This window comes from Bacillus rossius, chromosome 1, assembly GCF_032445375.1.
Source record: "Bacillus rossius redtenbacheri isolate Brsri chromosome 1, Brsri_v3, whole genome shotgun sequence".
In the NCBI taxonomy this organism is placed as follows: domain Eukaryota; kingdom Metazoa; phylum Arthropoda; class Insecta; order Phasmatodea; family Bacillidae; genus Bacillus; species Bacillus rossius.
The window spans coordinates 306604743-306626035 of NC_086330.1; the positions used below are offsets into that span (position 1 = coordinate 306604743).

Genomic DNA, 21293 nt, shown 5'->3' on the forward strand with positions numbered 1-21293 from the left:
TTTGGAGCTGATGTTTGGAGATGATTGGAGAAACAAATTAAGGCTGAAGTGGTATGCCAATATAATTGACAATGTCTTACCTACTGCAAATAACAATCTTGAAACTGATGATCAAGAAGTTATGTGAAACTGTATGGATGAAGACTGTGGATTTCATGTATAAAAACAATTTTAAAAATCTAGACATCAAACGTTGACAAAGGCTTAAGGATTCTGTTTATCTGACTCTATTCTTGTCTAGTGTTGTCAGTATTAAAATGTTCAAACAAAAGAGATTTATTCCTGAAAATGTACAATCAAAAAAGTTTACTCCATTATTTAAACTTATATCTGAGGAAAATGTAAAGTTTTTATCCAAAGTGAATGTTTTCATGATTAACAAAGCTTATTACCACTGTATCAAATGAAATAATAGTTAAAATATTTCAGATTATTTTGTAGCAGTTCTTCTTTAATACTGAATATTGCTATAGATGTGACTAAACTATTTTTGTTCATCACCTCAATTATAAACACAATTTTTTATTTCATACTTTAAATATTATACAGATATTTTCCATATATTTACTATAGTTGAATTAACTAACCTTTCACTTTACATTTGTCTAATTTTCCAGAAGTTGTTACATGATGTGAGAAAAAAATTTAGTGTGATTCATTTTCACTATTCAAATTCGATGTTCGTATTCGCAAATAATTTGTTATTTGAATCATTTTACAATAAGATGTCATTCGCACGGCAATCAATATAAAATAGCTTTTTCATTTCCTATCTTGTCATTTTATGTAATAAATCGCAGCATATTAATGTATTTTATCAATAACATTATGATTAAATGTCCAATTTAAGCATATTTCCTTTAAATTACAAATTGAAGTCTGAAAAAGTCTCTACCCTGGCTTGTCACCCTTGACGTTTTTTGTTAAACATACTGACTTTATATATTTTCTTTGTCACTGTTGCCTAGTTAAAATATATTTAACACAAATTTAAATAAGTATACTTTAGTATTATAAAGAAAAATAATTATTATATTTGTTTATTATTAATAATTTTTAAACTTTACTTTTTGTCCCGCTTTTTTTTGTATATCTACCCTAGCAAATTCTGATCTGCTAAAACAAATAAAAATATCAGATGGCCATTTTTTAAATGGCGCTCAAATGCACACATTGATGACAGTTTAATAATACAAAGCAAAGAAGCGGTTAAATCGCTGTTATAGGTTAGTTGGTGTGACACAATAGTGTCGTGCAGTTGTTTCAGCAAGGTGAATTTGTCTCTCCGCTGGTAAGTCGTACTATTTGTATAATTCACTTTATTTACTTTAAATTAATTGTAACAATTCAACAATAGTGTGATAACTAACGTGTGATATAATATTAATCCAACATTAATGTGTGTATCAAAAAATTTAAGTTTATGATGAAAACGTCTCTACCCTGCTGTATTTCCCCTGGCAAGATAATTACCAGGGGAAATACTCATTGACCAGGGGAGATACTTTGGATCATTATATGTTTGTTAATGATAGTTAATATTTTAATTCGGATATAGTTAACGATTTTAATGATATATTGCTATTGTATTGTTATCTGTAATACTGTTTCAGATCATGGCACCTCGCAAAACGTTAACATGCGAAGAACAATTAAAGAAGAAGTGTCAAACAAAGAGATTATGCTATCAAAAAATTAAAAATGATCAGGAAAAGAATAAATTACAACAACAAAAAGAAAAGGAAAAATATTTAAAAAAAAAAAAGAGAAAGGAATCATCAAAACTGCCAACCAAATGACTCCCAGAGAGCAACGTAAGGCACGCAAAATATGGAAGAAGAAAGCAAGAGAGCGTAGGAGACGACTTACTCGTGTAAATATTATGAATGTCCCGGTATCTCCCTCAACTTCGGAAGATGATGCTCAAATACAGCAAAAGAGTTCTTACAGAAGAATTATAGCTGCTAAAATTAAATCAGACCGAGCTAGAAAAAAAAATATCTAATAGGGGGGGGAAAGGAGAAAATACAAAATATAAGACTAAATTGTAGAATTACAAGAAAAGATTACAAAGATTATAAAAACCTAAAGAAATTTCTCCCAACAGCAAAGTTGAACAAGCGATGAATTCTCGAAGGGCCAGAAACACAAGTAAGAAAAAAATTACTGTTTGTGCTGAAGTGCTTAATCGACAATTAAATGAAAATTATTCTGCTCTATCAAGTGAAACGGAAAAAAGAATTTTTAAAAGAGTAATAAGTGGGGATATAGTAAATAAATACGGTAAACTACAGCTCGAAAAAAAAAATTTAAACTTTGAAAAGAATTAGACAAGTACGATTTACGGAAAAGAAACGTAAATTAAAAGCAAACTATGAAATAATGAAGAAGAAAGTTGAAGATTACAAAAATGATACTCAGATTTTAAGTTAAGTACAATGTTTAGAAAACGTTGATTATTCCACAGAAGAAGCTAGTCTTCTTAATTATAATTGATGATAAAGAATATTTTATTGTTTGTTGAAAGTACAATGTCACTTATTACTTAAAGAACATTTATTTATTGTCAAAGACACTAAAGAAGCTCTAAATTCACATTAAAACAAAGAATATAGGTAATATTATAATAATACTCTAATTGTCAGTTAAGTACGATGTTTAATAAAAGTAAATTTTAATAATTGTTTTATGACAAATCTTTCCTCTGATCATAAAAGTATCTACCCTGGTCTTAATGTCCTTATCCTGCCTTATGTATTTACCCTGGCTTTATAAAAAATAATTAAAAAGGGGGTTGTCTGTAAAGTCCGTTTATGGACGATAATTTTATGTGATGTCATAAGAAAACATTGAAAAATTGCGTACTTTTTAATTTTCAAATATTATGTCTATTTTTTTACAAATTTAATTTAAATAATTTGTTGAAAATTAAATATAATCACGAACAATTAGTTATAGAAATAAACTGAAATCAAATCAATGTCAATAAATTGTTCATTTTAAATGACGAAATTGGACAAATAAATCAAATTTTTTAAATTACTGCTTTTAAAAACCTGTTTGATATTATAGATGATTTTCTCGCATGGTGGTTGGCCGGTTCTTGCACGCTTGGCTCAGGCGGAACGTGACAATGAGTCATGCTTTTTTGTGCGTGTGGCCGGCGTTCTATTTATAAGACGTTATCACGTCAAAAATGTATAAATTGAATTGCCCTTCTGTAAATGTATACTTAAAAGGAATTAAAGACGTAATATACTTTTTCAATTTAAAAAAATCCAAATTTTATCCTTGGCTCACCCCTATGTATTTTAGACAGCCTATCGTAGAATGACCCATTTGTATTCAATTCTAACAAAAAAAAAAATATTCACATAGGCGGAGTCATTAGTGTAACAAATGTTTTTAATTTTTTGGGCACTCTGTTTGTAAAAGAGAAAAAAAGACAATTTTATAAATAAAAATAAATTAACAAAATTATTACTCACTTTAATTTAACTGCTCAGGATATCAATATTTAATAAATTAATAACTATTAATTAATAAATTTTACTCATTATTGAAAATCATACCATGCAATGTTATATTCAGATTTTCAGGACCCAAACTACAGCAGTAAAACAAGTCTCACTACAATTCATACACGTTTAAAAAATCTAAATCAACTTTGATAAATTTAATTCTCATTCACATTTATAATATTACTATTACTCAGAAAAACCATTAATACATTATAATAACAATAACACAGTGCTCGTTTTTTCTGTTTTTTTTCTTTCTTTTTTCAAATTCTTAAGAAACCTTACTTTTTTTATTAGACATTTAATTAAAATACAAATAAAAACTGTGAATCAAAATTACTTATTTGAAAATAACAGCTCATGTTATCAATAATTTTGATCAATCAATATTGATTAGTTTTTAAATATTACTCATTGCTGAAATACACCATAAAAAAAATTTGTTTAGTAAATATCAAAGATAGGATTGATTACAATAAATTTGTTTTTAATTAGAGTTGTGCGAGAATGAGATTTAGGCCTCGAGAAATTTTTGAGAAAGAAAATATTTTTCTCGCGAGAAATGAGACGAAAATGAGAAATTTTTAAAAAATCAAGATTTACTGTAGATATTACTTTCAAAATATATTGTTCTGTACATAAAACTGTTGTTTATCATATGGAATGTAATTTATTTGCCTGTGCACAACTGACATGCACCACACGTTATGTAAGCCTACACTAAATTATAAATAAACATTCACTCACTTAGGTAAAAGTCTAGTAGCTAACATGTTAATTGTGGTTCCCGTTGACTTATCGCCACTTTTTGTGTAATACTGCCACAGTGATAAATGTCCACATCTTCCATTTTACCGTAAAATCAAAGTTTAATTTGACAACAAAGTTTACTTCTGTTAAACTGTTATATTCCCGCAACACTTTTTTTTCCCACTTGATTACGCCGCAGTTAGAGAGAAAACAATATTAGGAAATTATTCTCATATTCCTAATAACATTTTACAGGCCTCACATTATTTATTCATGCCCGCAGAGTAGCTCGCGTAAACGGGAAACTCTGGTACTGTAATGAAAACAAAGAAATTGATACTAGGGAGGCTTTGGCGGGATTCATTACTCGTGACGTCTTACGACTGAGTGAAACAAAGGTGGAAAATGAAATGGGATGAACATACTATTTATCTGCCTTTTCAACGGGTTTGAACACACACATTCACGTAATTTTACGTAATACAAGGGCCAAGGGCGTGAATTGTTCTGCGTGTTCAATCCATTCCTTTACATTCCAGTCCTTTTAATAATCACATGACTTGCGCAGTCTTTTATTGGAAATGAAATAAGAAACGGAACAGCGAAGCAGACTCGGTCTGGCAGCATGAACAACATTCCCTTTTGCTTGTTGAAAAGTAAATTTTGTATTTTGCCGTAATAATCAACATTTCAGTATGCTCAGTTCAGTATACATTACCGAACAAAATAATATTACTAAATTAAAGGTAATGCTTTTAATAACTTTACCGTAATAACGTGTATGTAAACAAAACCAATTTTGTAGGTTAGTTTCGAACGTATTTTATTATGTATTACGCTTACGTAATTTAAAAATTAAATACGGCAGTTTTTCTTTCAGGATAAATTGGAAATTCATATGACAGTTTTTATTCACAGTTTCGGTTATTGATAGAGGTTTTGGATGGTTGACTATCGGCTAGTCTAATATCTCTTAATGATTGCATCATGTTTGCTTTGTGTTCCGCCAAATCATTTTTCGTCCAAACAGGCAGACGCGTTTGGTATTTTTAAAACATTTAAACTAAAATAATGGCAGTGTGTGTGTAATGTTCAACATATAAAAATGCAACTATCAATATCAAATTTAGTTTCCATACCAAATTGAGTTGTTACCGGTACCAAAAAAAATTCTCGTTTTTATTCGAGAAAAATAATTTCTCGCTCGCTGTTTGGGAATGCAATATTTCTCGAAATTTTTCTCGAGGTTCGAGATCTCGCACAACACTATTTTTAATGTAAATACATATGTATAGGTTCAATGTGATAAAGCATTATAATAGATTGATTTTGTAGTTCCCCAAATATCACCTTACCATAGAGTTATAGTGAAACAGATTCTGCCAATAGGCAGACATACTGCAATGCATTCATAGACATTGATAATGTTCTGCCGTCGAATAAAGGAACAAGGACATGTCCATTGCTCTGCAACGCGAAAACTAAATGCCACGGACTTACCTAACTGTAATTCTTTACATTTTATTATAACCATATTGTTTTTAATTAGCATATTCTTAGTGGATTTGACATTTACACTCTCATTATGATACGGTGTGTGATTTAGTTAATCAAATAATAATTCATGACAAATAATTACCCTGTAAAACTAAGTGTGAAAAGCATTATACCAGCAAAATATATTTAGTTACACAGCTAAAAAAAAATACTCATACAACTGTTTAACAATACTGATTTACACAAGTAATTAAAATAATACGTACTTGAAAGAACATTTTCTTGTGAATAAGGCCCATTGCACGGTGCACAATAAGCTCAAAGCCCGTTGTGTTTCCCTCTGCCCAAATACTCCCTAAGTCGGGGTGGCGTCAGGCGCAGGCGGGTCCCTACCGGGGTGACCCGCCTGTCCCTGCAGCATGACAGGGTTCAACCTGAGCCGCACGCCACCACGTGGAGCCGGCTCAAGGGAACGAGGCTAGACGAGTTCTCTGCACCGTCAGCAACTTATTCTCCATTTATATTTTAGTGTCAAAATTGTTTCACAACAATGTTTCATGAAACATGGCATTAAAATTCAGCCTTGAATTTTTACTTCTATTTTGCAAGACTAAACAAAAAATATATGAGATTACGTTGTAATGTTTGCAAAATAAAACTGATTTTATTCTCGTTGCACATGTCAAATATGTAACGATTTATAGTAAAAATATTGTCCAGCCAGCTAGAGTTTTAGAGTCTCAGCCCATTTCTGTTAAAAACCAGGATAATTAAAAAACATTTATTCAGTCAATAATAACCAATAGTATATATTTATTGCAACAGCCATTGATACAAGTTCAAGCATTATGTATATATAACATGATTTTTAACATACAAACAATTCAAAGAACACTTTTTTTTTTACATAGTCCAGGGCTACACCCACTTGAGCCCAATGTGCTGCCATCTCCCTCCTTACCCATAATCCCCCGGCTCTATCTACATGTGCACGTGCGGACATGTGTTAGTTTGTCACAGCAAGAGATATACGTAGAATCTGTGCCACGTACCACTAATTTTTAGTAACTCAATTTATAAGAGTCGTTTAACTTTTTATTTAAATTTTAAAGTGTATGTGTTTCCAGGCTATATAAATATAGACGAAGCAGCACCACGTGCAACTTTTTCGGAACACACCCTCATTCAAGCTGTTTTGACAGAACTCGAGTATTACTTAGATTTGAACTCAATTGATTGATTTGTAGGGTTTCAAGTAACGACACCAATAAATCATGACGATTTGAAGAAGTAGCACTTTTTTCTTTTATGTGAATTTTTGTTTTAGTGCATGCACAATAGCAACAGCACTTGTAAAGCATTAAATATAATGCAAAAAATTAATGTGATGAATCAAGAAACCAATTTTGCTCTTTCCTTAATAGCTATTCACATACATAATTTTGTATTTATCTCGACGTTCAGCCAATGTATATATTATACTATTCCGTATGTCAACAGCAGCTCTGGAGAGAAAAGCCAGAAACTTTCAGGGCTACTTTGCCTCATGCCTACTAGTATGCGCAAGTAGAAAATCATGGCAGACACACATTTAGTAAACAACAGTCTCAGGAATATTATTAATGGGAAAATAACACAGGCCAACAAAAAAAAATTTGTAAAAACTTTTTGAACTTAAATTAAATAAATTTTATCTATTTTTGGGTGCTGAAACCATATTTGGTATATGTTTTTTTTTAATCACCAACGGTTCACTCCCAATAAGACAACAGTTATATATTTAAAAAAATAGGGAAAAAAATTGATTAATTGATTTTTTTTATTAAGTTACAAGTACCACTTACAATAAATTAAATAACTGAATGCAAATATTACGTGCTTTTTTTTTTTACTCCCTCTTCTCAGTAAAATTTCTTGCATAGCCTTTTCTTCAATGTGATGCATTTTGTTGTTCTCTGTGAAGTGACCAACAGTAATCACCCATCATCTTGGAATTCCAGCATCCCTGGTATTGTTTCTCCATCTCTTTTATGTCCTGATGAAACTGTTCCCCTTGCTCTTCACTCACATCACCTAAGTTTTCAGGATAAATCAAGATGATTATGCAATAATTGGACTTTTAAGGCTCATCAGACAACCAAGAGTTTTGAACTTATCATATTAGCTACAATAAATTTATAGTTAGGGGGCTTTCACATTGCCCAAAACTTAGTAACGACTTCTTTAACTGATATCCAAGCCTCCTTTCCCTTTTAATTTATCATTGCTTCAAAGTTGGAATCGAACATCAGTTTACAAATATCAGGCCCGACAAATATCCCTTCTTTCAGTTTAGCTTCTGATAAATGAGGAAATTTACTACACAAATATTTGAAACAATCACCATCTTTCGGCAAAGCTTTAACAAATTGTTTCATTAAGCCCAGTATTATGTAGAGTGGTGGTAAAAGAATTTTTTTGGGGGTCTACTAAAGTTTTATACAAAGTATTTTTCATGCCAGGTGTCAAAGTTTTTCTTACGGGTCATTGTTTTTTGGACTAATGTTGATCCCTTGCTCTGCTGCCCCACTCACATATAAAACATGGAAACTTCGTAAATCCTTTTTGCTGACCAAGGAGCATGGAGAAAACTTTTAAATCTCCACACAGCATCCAATCATGAACAGTATATTTAATTTTCTGTAAAATTATATCAATATTTTAGTAAGTTTCCTTCATGTGGACTGAATGAGCATCAGGCAATGAAGCATAAATATTTCCATTGTGTATTAATACACCATTTAAACTTGTTTTTGATGAGTCTATGAAGTCTCCAATCTTCCTTCTTATACTCAATACCAAATTCATTCATTAGACTGTTAATAACATGGCAGTAAACCAATTTCTACACCAAAATATGCAAAGTATACCTGTTTTACAAAGTCTGTAATGTTCCTTTGATGTTTTTTTAATTACAGTCATCACATATATAAAAAAAAAGCATTAGGAGAGTTTTTACAACCACGATTAGCCATATTAAAAAGTGAATAAAAAGAATATACGTTAAGGTTAAGCACTGCAATTTGAGTTTGTACTAACTAGAAGAAAACGAACTGCTGTGTAGTTTATCAGAACTATCAACCTTATAACATTTGTTTGTGTTAGTAGCCTTATGACACTGAAATACATTGTCAAATTGATATTTCTATGTTTACAAATATTTTTTATTTCTATTTTTAAAAAAAAAATTATATTTACTTAAAATATTAAAATGTGAGAAATTGTTTTGTAATATGACTTTTTCATTATTATTTTCAGTATCAGCACACCGAATAACACTGGAATTAGCTAAAATTATTATCGATGGCTTGTGTAATCTTTCTAATAAAATAAAATATTCAGTTTATGATTTTTAAAATCTTATAAAAATTGAAATATATCTCCTATAGTAATATCATTATTTTGATATCATAAATGTTGTTAGAGCCTCTTAGTAATGTTAGCCCAAGCCCTATTATGTAAATAATGTGTCCGTAAATTTATTAAATTTAATATTAGATTGTTTAATCTCAAAAGCTTACTCAACATTTACCTATTTAAATATACTACTTCAAATGTATTTAAACTCTCTCTCTCTATTTTTATATATATATATATATATATATATATATATAAATTGTAAATTGATTTTAATGGTAGTAGTATCTGAGCGTTTCTTTGAGGGACGGATGTATAAACAGTATTTATACATGGCATATACTTGTGATTTAATGGAATGAGTTTGAAGGGTTTTTGCTATGTTACTATTATCTTCACTTAACTTTATCTTTGAGCCCTACACTGTGTACTATACTGCTTTACCTAACGATATAAATCAATTAACAGACATTTGAAATGAGACAACGAAATTAAACTTCTAGACCAGGTCACATGGCACTCTGCTTTGCATCTAAGCAGATTGAATTGCTGTGGGCACTTTTAAAGTATCATTGTGTGTTAAGTCTTGGTTGTCGCATCTCTCATGTAGAATACTGCGTAAATAAAAACCATCTTACCAGAAACTGCGAGTACTTTATTCAATCGACCATGTGTGCACCTTTACAGGGACCAAGGTGTGTGGGATGCTTGGATAGCCAACTTACGATCACCACTCATTATCGTAATAGCGTGCCCGCCGCTCAGAGCAGACCAGGTTTGTAAGGGTTGAGGAAGTTTGAGTACGAGTCTTGTCCATACATGGGCGATGTCACGACCCTCCCTGTTAAAAAGTCTCCACTGGGTCCGTGTGCCCAGTAACCATACGATAGGGGGAGGTGCCCAGCGCACACTATCAACGTGCATGTGTAGGAACGTGTTAGACCCTATAACATCAGTTTAATGATTAAGCAGTATTTAAGAAATGCCAGCTGTGAAGCCACATCAAGTAAATGTCTCGAAATGGCTAAAGTTATCCAGAATGTGATGCACAGTTGGAACCCGCTAGCTCAGTGAACACAAGTTCTGGCTGGTCATCCAAAGGTACCGGGTAAAGGATTTTCCACCCTTGGAAAATATCCTTCTGTGTGTCGTCACTTCATCTCAAACTGTGAAAAGCAATCGTGAACCACTGCAGGATCCTCTCATACCATGCCCATTTCCCTCGGGTCAATTCATCTTCCAGGCTGATTACACAATCATCATAACCAAGCGTCCCATACCCCAAACTTGGTACAGGGAGCAACAGAAGGCGTCGCTGGTTATTTCTGACGAGGACTAAGCACGTCAAGACTCCCTTGATGTGGCAGTTACACTAGCGTAGGTGGCCTGCTACGGTTGCCGTGGAGACATCAGGGCCGTGCCGTGGACTCGTCTCCCACCTCCACCTTCACGACTCCTGGGGGCAGCGCGGTGCAAATCCGAGCACCTTCGTTCCCCAGAAGGTTCTTCAAAGGTACTGGAAAGGAATGAATGGGGGGAGATAGTATCCAAAGAAAAACACTAACTCACTGCAACGTTTGCCATGTCTGACCATTTACGTGGCCTCTGAGTTGTGCATTAATAACTATGGTGTGTGGCTGGATCAACAGACATACAAGAAGATTAACACTTCTGCAACTCTCATTTTGGAAAAAAATGGCATAAGTTCATGTTCCAGATATCTGAAGCAGTTTCCGTTGTATATATTGCATCATTCAGGTAAGCAATATGTACCACATGAATAAAATTATTTGAGGTATAATTGTTTAGTGTGCATTATTTATAATATTTTTATAATAATACTGAAGAAATATTCATGTTCAACGTTTTAATTATCACACAATCATCGCACCGTTTTTTTTTTGGGCATCAAAATTTGCAAAAATTATTCTCCCATAAAAACTGCATAATGTTTTTACAATAATTATAATTACAGTAAACCTCGTTTAAGATTTACCCACAAAATACAATTTCCCGTCCAATACAGTTGAGTGTTTCGGTCCCGCCACTTTTTCAAAAAGATGTACATTATTATTAACCATGTAAGATATTGCCTACAAACTTTTCCAAAATAAAAAAATGTGTTTTTACAGTTGAAATCCATTATTTATTAGGATAACACCGCTTACTTATTTAATTAACAGAAGTACCATGTTGTCCAAAGTATAAAATTACTTTTAAAGACTTTTCAAATGTAATAACTTTGTGTGTTCATTGCCGCTGTATATCACTTATAAAAAATTGTCAGTGCTAGTTAACATAATTCATGATTAGTTGCATTGATGCCCGTATAGAGTGCGTGCACACAGTCGAATATCAATACTGATAGCTCGCAGATTGCATGCAGCGCGTGCTCTGTCCCATGCCAAGTAAACTACATTTAATAGTACGCATTCTTTCATGGTTAGTGTGTACTATGATAATTATGAGTACACTACGTTAGTTCCGGCTCACTATGGGATCACAATTATTATTTTTTTTTTTTGGTTGCTGACTAATTAATTGAACTTGTTTGGCATGCTTTTGATTACACCTATCCCTCACTTAGCACGACTAATTTGTTCCTAAAAAATGCTCATGTTATTCGAAATCGCGAATTCTGAAGCATTAGTTTCCATAAATAGCAAGGCTAATTTATTTAGTGTGTACCAAAATTGTGTAGGAAAGTATACTTTACGTAATATAAATGCGTTGAATAACACTCAACTATAAATATGTCACACCATTTATCTTTATATGCCTCTCATCACTCTTTGTATGACAAATACGACACCGCGTAACGGGAGATACATGGTTATGTACTTTATCGTCAGTCGGATGGCTGACTTACCCACCCGGGCGTGACCTTCTACTCACGTCGAGTAACTTTCCAAACAGTCCTTTACTGACAGTGAAACCGATATTACTGTCTGGATAATTACATTTTAATTTTTCAAAAATTTAAGTACTTATTCACGTATCACCACCTGGTTCACACCAATCATGTCGGGCCAATGATTATTTTTTTCATTGCAACATTCATTTAACCTTTTCAACGTGAATCATCTGATCATTTCTGTTCCGGTATCTAATCTCAAATATATTCCTGCTAGTACAACCAAAAGCATCAGACTTATATAAACTTTTGGTAAGAGTCCTTATTTCGTACGATTGTGCGCACAGTTGACTTTCTTAAAACTAAAGTGCGACCAACATAAGCGTGGCCTTCATGACAATCTGCACGCCGTAATACTTCTAGTTTTGTCTCAAATACTTGAAAATGGTTGCATTATGAGTAGAGATGGTGATTTATAGCATTTAAAATAATAACATTTAGCATTTTGAATTTGAAATTTAGCATTTTGTAGCATTTTTAAAAACAAGATTTAGCCAATTCTCTCATTTTACATTACTGAAGAAAAGTATATTCTTAAAAAGCATTAAATAATACACATATTTAATTATTAAAAACCACAGAAATACAGATTTAGCACTTATGAGTGCAATAATTTGAATACTTAAAATTACAATAATTTTTTTTTTAGCAGATTTTATGGCCATAGTTGATGTAGAGTGCACAAATAATGTTATTGAAACTCGTTTTTTTCCCCAATTTTTTTTTTTTTTTTTTTTTCAATTTTCGCCTTCTTTTGGTTTTTGATCATGCCAGAAACAGTTGCTTCTGTTTTACCGACTTTCTCTTCATCCGATTTCTAGGTGAATATTTTATTTTTTGCAGCCTGATGTCCCTCAGATTTAATGTTCTTTTCAAGTACATCTTTTTTTTTTCCACTCCAGACAGCGATTACATAAATTGCACATTAAAATATTCATATCACTTTCGTAGAACTGTTCACTTTTGTATTCATTTATGCGATCGCGAATGGAAATTACGTTTCGTCCCATTTTTACCACGAGAAATAACAGTATACAACACATTCACGAGTATGCACATATTTGTAAGCACACCACCTTCCACAGACTACACAATAACGCGGCTTTCACGTGAAACACAGCCAGAAAATGGAACTTACAATTGTTAGCATGGCGAAGCAGAGATCTCGCAATACGGTGGCCTAAAAACTTGTACTCTGCAAGATGACGGACAATCTTCCAGCTAGTTGTTCTTTGCTTTGTTTACAATCGCGAGGCACGGATGGCCATTCTTCATTCAATATTTACGAACAATAGTAGTGAATGACGTGACAATAAGATACTTGTGCTGAATACGCCATAAAATGGTTTCTTTTGATACTGAACTGAAACAAAATACAATCGGTAAATAAATTGTGTTGAGTGAAGACGAATCTACGTTTTTTACCTTGATTTTGCATTTATCTCGGAATAGTCTAGATTTCGCATTTTATAGCGGAAAAAGTATAATTAAGCATATTTTCGCATCTATTTCGCAAAAACGAAAAATCACCATCCCTAATTATGAGTGATCAAGCACGTACAGTTACCGGCAGCTGAATGGGCAGACGTTGCTTTTGTTTGAGTGTATTCCCTGCCACTGGCTAGACTGAGTTCACGGCCCAGTTTGTGGCCAGGCGACAACGGCACGGCACGGCACGGCACGGCACGGCGGCATATGCGCGAACGTAAAAACATTTGGTCCTTTGCACTCCATAGCAGCAATTTAACATGCCATAGCTGATGTTTGTACAACAGCCGATAGCGTAGACAAACCTGCGCGGCGCACTTTTTTTCCCCCCTTGTTTGGCTAACTGTATCCCACAGCAAATCTGTTGTTTACAGAAGTTGAAACAGACTTTGTGGCGTCGTGCTCGGCTTTTTATATGCCTGCCGAGATTTTGTGCTAACTCAAATTTACAGACGTGCTATTCAAGACTGGGGCAGTAAAATTTACATCGCGCTAAATGAATCTGTGCAATCTGAAGATGTGCTAAGTGAGGGATAGGTGTACTCTGCTTTTCAATTAATCGTACTTTCCAAGCAACAGGTTTTGTTTTTTTTTTGAAAAATATAACCAAACAAAACTGCTTTTCTCAAATCAAAATCACACCCCTACTTTTTAACAACTTGATTATAGAATAAAATGTGCAATGATTAAGTGATAAAACACTGTAATAGCAGCAAAATGTCAGATAATGATGTTAACACGAATATTTTTATTCTAATCAAATATGACAACATATTAATTTATTAATAAGTTATTAACAACCACTAACAAGGAAAAAATACAATTTTTACTTGATACAGGTCCACCTGCAATCAAGACGTTTGCATGACACTTTCAACAGTTGAATTATTTTACGTAAGTAGTGTTTCTAGTAACTTAGTAAACAGTATAACTTTATATGATGAACATTTCACTTTTACAATGCATACTCAAACTTGTATTATTAAGATTAATTTTACATTGTTTACCAATGCCTGGTGCTCATTAAGGGTCTTCAAAAGAAGTTCAAACACAGGAGGAAAGTTAGGGATTATTGCAGATGTGAAGGACACAAAAGGAAGCTTCCAGCTGCAAACATGAATACATCGTTTTCCAAGAAAATAAAACTTTTTTATTAAATTCTTAAGCATACACAGAATTATGAATTAACTAAAAAATAAAACTGTTAATAAAAGTTTGAATGAGGGTTGTCTTGTCACTAATGCTTCAGAAAAAAAACCTACACAGTTGAAGTGTGATGTGGTAAAAAAAAAAAAGTTGGAATAGCGAATATCTAAAGCTTCCAAGTAATGAGAGTATTAACGACTGCTTAATGCAGCTGCCAATTGCACCAGCCACACACTTAAAGTCAGTAATGGTTGTGGCATTTGTAAAAATCTCACAGCATAATTCCCCCCTTCAAATGAACAATCAAATTTCCACTAATCACCAATATTTCATGAAATTACATTTCATCCAAACAATTTAACAAAAAAAAACAGGAAATATTTATAGGAAAAATTGAAGGGGTAGGGGGAGGGGTTGGGGGGAAGGTAGGAAGTATTCTATTCTGCAAATAGTATATGCATTCATATTTATTTTTATAACCCTAGTTATTTACCACTTTTGGTTTCTTCGGCAGCTACTGAAACTGTATTTTAGTTCAGCAAACATAAATAAATGCAGAAGATTAGCTGCAAGTAAGTTAAGTCGCATGTCGATATACACATCACGATTACAACTACATAGCTTATTCATATTGTATCAAATGTTCATAGCAATGCAGATGTTTGCAACTCAGAGGAGACAGGGCTCCAAGTCGTACAGGTGAGCAGTTACCTGGGGAGAAGTCGGGAGCGGTGAGAGCGCGCCGCCTGCCGCCACGCGCCTGGTCCGGCCTCACAGCATCCCTGCGCATGCCGACGCTCAGGCACCGTGCAAGGCGACACGCTTGGCAGCCCGCCTTGCGCTGCCACGTCACCACACAGTTGCCGCCATTCCAGCATGGGTTTAGGCCCTGTCCTGCGCACCCCAACACACCCCGCACTCGATTTGTATCACAGATGCTGCTGTCAACTTGACTTTCGTTTAGAATTTGTTGTATGTGTTTTTGCTATACATAATTATATTAATTCACAAATACATGATTTGGAAAAACAATAAATTATTAAGTATTGTATTTGTATATAAAAATTGTTCACACAAAATAATTAAAAAAAACATAAAACTACTTTATTGCTGGGTCAGGCCTTGTATTTTTCTTTATCATGGAAGGACGACATGTTAACAATGCAATTATAATAATTTCCTGAGTATTGTTAATATTAGTTTGAAAAATATTTGGCCAGAAAATGTGAGGTGATAGTAATGGTTTGACATTCAGGTTTCCTTTTTAATTTATGTATTATTAATTTATACAAATTATAATATGTAACATCATGGAAGGACAGAAAAAAAAATATTGTTCTCTATTCAATGTAAAATTGCATTTTTTACCTCTAATAGAACACTAATTTAATAAGGCTCTGTATAGGTACTTAATTTATTGTATGTACATAATTTTACATACAACAATAAATTTGTATAGTTTTGTTCACTAACGTATTTCAGTTATGATAACACTTCAGGTATGGTCACGGAAGAACGTCATGGAAGGAAATTTTGTCCCATTATTGATTAAAAATTTTATGACTTAATAAATTGTTAATATTACATAACAATATTAACAAACACATGTTAGAAGAAAATTAAGCTTCATTTACCAATAGGAGAGTTAAAATTATAAATAACCCTATCACTACCAATTCAACATTCCTTTAGTGGATCAGGGAGTAAAAGCAACACATCACTTCTTGAAACTACATAATAATATATCACTTTCATTAGTCTTATAGAATATTCCTTTGTTGTCAATTGCTTTTAAGCCATTACTCGAAAATCACTAGGAGACAATAAGTCTTTAATTATATACTAGTAACAAAACATGGAGTTCTCAGAAATTACTTTGCACAGCACAAATTTCCTTGACTTAGTTTAGAGCTTTCAACTTCCAAACTAATACTCTCTTGTGACAATGTCTCTGGAAGGTTTTCATCATTTCCTGATAGTATAGTGTTAACATTCTTAATAATTTCACAACATACACTATTACTCTCCCATCCAGAAAACACTTAATTTTTTAACAGCAAAGCACTGTTGCCATTTTCAGCTGGCACCACACAGTAATACAGATTTCAAGCACCGGGAGACCACTTTCCCAACAATGCTGTAGCTTGCATTCAGTATCATGTATTTTAGTTTCAGGAAAATACATATAATAATATATTTTACTAATTTGGCAGCAGCATTTGCAAAATCTTGAGCTCAATTTACTACAATTTTTTTTGAAGATCAGATCTTAATATCACTCTCTTTACTTCTCTGCCAACACCATCATGGGAACCTTTTCCATGGGACATTTCAAAGTAACTGTAGTCAGCTAGAAAGCCAAAGTCTTCTTAATGTAAAAGATCACATACACTACACCTATCCCAGACTTAGCATGACTAATTCGTTCCTAACAATGTTCGTGTTATTCGAAATCGCGTATTCTGAAGCATTAGTTTCCATAAATAGCAAGGCTAATTTATTTAATGTGTTCCAAAATTGTGTAGGAAAATATACTTTATGTAATATAAATGCGTTGAATAACACTCAACTATAAATATGTCACACCATTTATCTTTAAACGCTTCCCATCGCACTTTGTATGACAAATATGACACCGCGTTACGGGAGATACGCAGTTATGTACTTTATCGTCAGTAAAATTAACATAGCGCTAAATGAATCCGTGCAATCTGAATACGTGGCTAAGTGAGGGATTGGTGTATATCTGCTTTTGAATTGGCTCGCTGCACCATCAGAAAAGTAGTGAACAAAACTAAAATCATGAGCCTTGTCTTAAAATCATTGAAAATGGCCATCAAATAATTGTCTAAATCTGAAGTTCCACAGTGATCGCATTCTCTGTCAATACAATGAATATTATTTATGTCACATAATGTCTGTGAAAGCACTTTGCTTACACAATTAGGGAAGTTTTGAAGGTACTTACTTCCTCAATGAGCCTAAAAGAGTTCATCATTTCCATGATAACTACATACACACACATCCTGATCATTAAGAGACATAGGAACTACATGTTCAGAGCAAAACGATTTGATTTGGAATAATTAAACATAACTGGATTCTTTCTTGAAAATCCTGAATGCTTCACTTAAGTTTACAAGCAACATTCTCACACATTTTCCCATTTGTAGTTTGAACGATTACAAAGTCTTTCTGACCTGTACATTGCCAGCTTAAGTCATCTTTTAAAAAACATTTTTTACTGTTCTCACAGTTTCCTCTGTGAAGGCATTAATACTTCAATTACTTTGAACTACTGCTTTTTGACATGACATCTAATAAATTGATGAACGCCGGCTGCACGCACGAAAAAGGATGACTTTTTCGTGCGTGCAGCCGGCGTTCATTGATTTATTAGACGTTGTCACGTCAAAAAGTTTTTTTTTTCTGGAAACGTAATGTGCTGTCAACTTCAACTAGCGCAACCTGGCATGCATGAGATTAACTGACCTCGAAAGCTTCTGACCTTTCTTGCTAGATGGAAGTAGTAGCATAAACATGGATGTATAAACATGATCAACGAATATATTAACGTAATTTTATTGCTTGTAAAACTTTTAACTATACATAAGAAAACAGGGATCAAAAATTGAATAACTATTACGGAAAAGTGAAAACTTAATTTTTAATTCGTTTTTTTATTAAAAATATAAAAGTGCCGAGATTTATTATGTTGCATTGTGTTTGATACAAGAGTGCCGTTGCCATTATGCGCACGTGTAAATTAAAAAATTTTGTGGATGAAAAAGAACGCTATTTCAAAAAGAGCCCTAATTAATTGGCGCTAATCGAGCAGCGTTACTTCAAGGGGTGGATGTATACTCACACAGAGCAAGACTAGCTTGCAGGTGTCGCCTGCCGGCGCAATTAACTTTGTCATACGCGCTTAATTTTAACACACACGTGATAATGGTCGCTTGTAAACAAAAAATAATATGACACGGCATATAATATGATTTTTGATTCGTGACCACTGAAATCAGCATAAAATTCTTGCATTATACGCCGGAAAATACTATATATTTTGCAGGTATGTTGTCTACTTTCTTCCGATGTTCACGAAACGAAAACAATTTTTTAATAAAAAGATTTATCACAAATAACTTCTGCACACACACAAAGATGCATTTTATTATTATTACTTACCAACCGGACGAACTTTAACAATAACCACACTATACAACATGCAAAAATAAACTGGATTAAAATTTAAGAATGAGCGGGAACGACCATTAACGAACGACCACAGTAACAAAAAAAAAAAAAAAAAAAAGGGCGAGTCCACGCGTCTTACGCAAGTGGTTAACACGATTACACGGCAACTTGTGTTGGTTGATCCCATCGTCTGCATTCAGCACTGCAATAAAGCACCAGTATATTGTAGAGAAGCAATAATCACACGATTCACGATTGTGTTGCAGTAAAATCTTTGCTTTTTAATATTAATATATAAATGTTGTTGACGGGCGGGGAAAAGTCAAAAGTTCCCGGACATCGGGATAAATTTCCGCACAATCCCCGTATTTTTCCCGGGCAGTATAATTCCTGTACAATTCCCGTTTTTCCCGGTCGGTAGACACCCTGTTAACAGAATAACACAGATTGGAAGAATTTAAATAGCAAACATGTATAAAAGTTATAGTTAAAATAATCTCTTTGTTAAAGTAATAAACATATTTGAATTAATGAGTGCAAATAAAAGTAAATATTTCAATTAAATTGTAGATTTAATTTCACTTCTTCTTTGTATCCATACAAAATAGTGATAATTCAATACAAATGATTCAATTTTATTCATAAAACTATGCAATCATTTCATCAATGTTTTGTTATGATGATGTCATGTTAAACTATCGTCCGTAAACCGACTTTACAGACAACCAATTTTTATTATTATTGCTAAGCCCTGCTACATCTAAAAATGTAGTCAATTTGTTTGGTGACTAAGACTTAATAAGTTTCCCAAGAACCTCAACACTTTTCCTTGGCGAATGAGGTAATGCCTTTTTCACTATAACAGTTGCTTTATCTAGGAAACTTTGAGAAAACGTGTATGTTGTGTACAGTTTTGTTGTCTTTATTTTCTTTCTTGCATCCTTTTTCTTTTCTTGTTCATATTTTTTTAGTTTAAAAATAACTAAATTTTTTTTTAATTTTTTCCTTTCCCAATCTCTACCCCATATTTCTTCTTTTACTGGAAGTTTCTTCTGCCTCTGTATGCATTCCCACATCCGTTGAGCACCTGTCTTTCCCATTGTATTGTAAAGTTATAGAAATGTATGTTAAAGCCAGCTTTCCTTTGTTAAAAGAATGTGTAACTGCAATCATCAGCTAGAATTGCAAGGATATCTCATTTTCAAAATACATGTTAATTAAAAGATTATAAATACAAGTGGTGTACTAATTAGATTTTTTATAAATAGTATATTCTTTAAAATGTGAATAAAAGTATCTTCTGAGACTTAGTATTCCACCTCCAGCTTTCAGTAATGAAAATGACTAACTGACCTAAATGGCAACATTTTTTTTTTTTTCAGATTTTTTTTTTTACTTTGTACTTTTGACTAAACTAATTGACACTTTTACAAAAAAAATACACATTAGGCATAACAATTATGCCTAAAAACTACCAATGACCACCAAAATTTAAAATGACACGTTACCCTAATGAGAAGATTGTGTATTTACTATACTTACTTACTGAAATTAAAAAATTCTACAACATGATTTGCCTACACTGATAAAACACTTCAACGGTAGGCTAACATATATTATTATTGATAGGTAGATGTTATACTAGTTAGTCAACTTCTAGCAATGAATTGTCTCTTTTTTAATGTTCATCTCACAAATAAATAGTGTCTATAAAGTCCTAACTGGCCTATAATACTGATATGAATGAATAAAATCTTGGAAAAAGACACAATTTTGTAAATGATTGCACACAAAGTTATACTTATGTATATCAGTCTTCTAAACAGAAACACACCTTTCTTTTACTTTTTTATCTGTTTTTTCAGATTTGTTATCTTGAGTTCCAGTGTCTCTCTCTTCCTTACTCTGCTCCACGATTCTTTTTTTACACATTTCCAGTTCCTTCAATTGTGAGGTTTTTCTTTTCTTCTCTTGTTCTTCTGCACTCTTTTTCTCCTGTTTCGATTTTAGAGCTTCTTGTCGTCTCTCAGATGCATTTCTAACAGCCAAAATTAAAGATTTTGTAATAACCAGGTCAGATAATTTCCCAACTAAAGAAATTGCATCATAAATACTGCATAGAGCAACTAGAGAGTCTTCCTCTAAATTCTCTACAAGGCACTCCTTGTTGACAGAGAAGCCTCTTTCTACTGCAGCATCCCCATGATACATGACTAGTATTTTCTGGAAAAATGTAATCAACCTACTACTGTCCATTCTGGAATCTGTATGTAGATTGACAAGGAATGTATCTAATTTTTGTGTTTTACTGTCAAATTTTTTCACAGCATTTTGGACTTCTGGGTTTTCACAAAATTGCAGGTACTATCTCTTGACACAGTCTG

General features: G+C 33.0%; 1 protein-coding gene across 1 annotated transcript in view; it reads right to left on the minus strand.

Moving 5' to 3' along the window:
- Positions 1 to 3533: 3533 nt before the first annotated feature.
- LOC134527867 (uncharacterized) overlaps positions 3534 to 21293 on the minus strand; it is a 115440-nt gene continuing 97680 nt past the window's right edge. The window contains exons 11-12 of the mRNA XM_063360848.1: positions 15424 to 15606; positions 3534 to 10680 (exon numbers count right to left, since the gene is read on the minus strand). Of these exons, the coding sequence (XP_063216918.1) occupies positions 10574 to 10680; positions 15424 to 15606 (290 nt within the window). The 3' untranslated portion in view covers positions 3534 to 10573. The remainder of the gene's footprint in view (positions 10681 to 15423; positions 15607 to 21293) is intronic.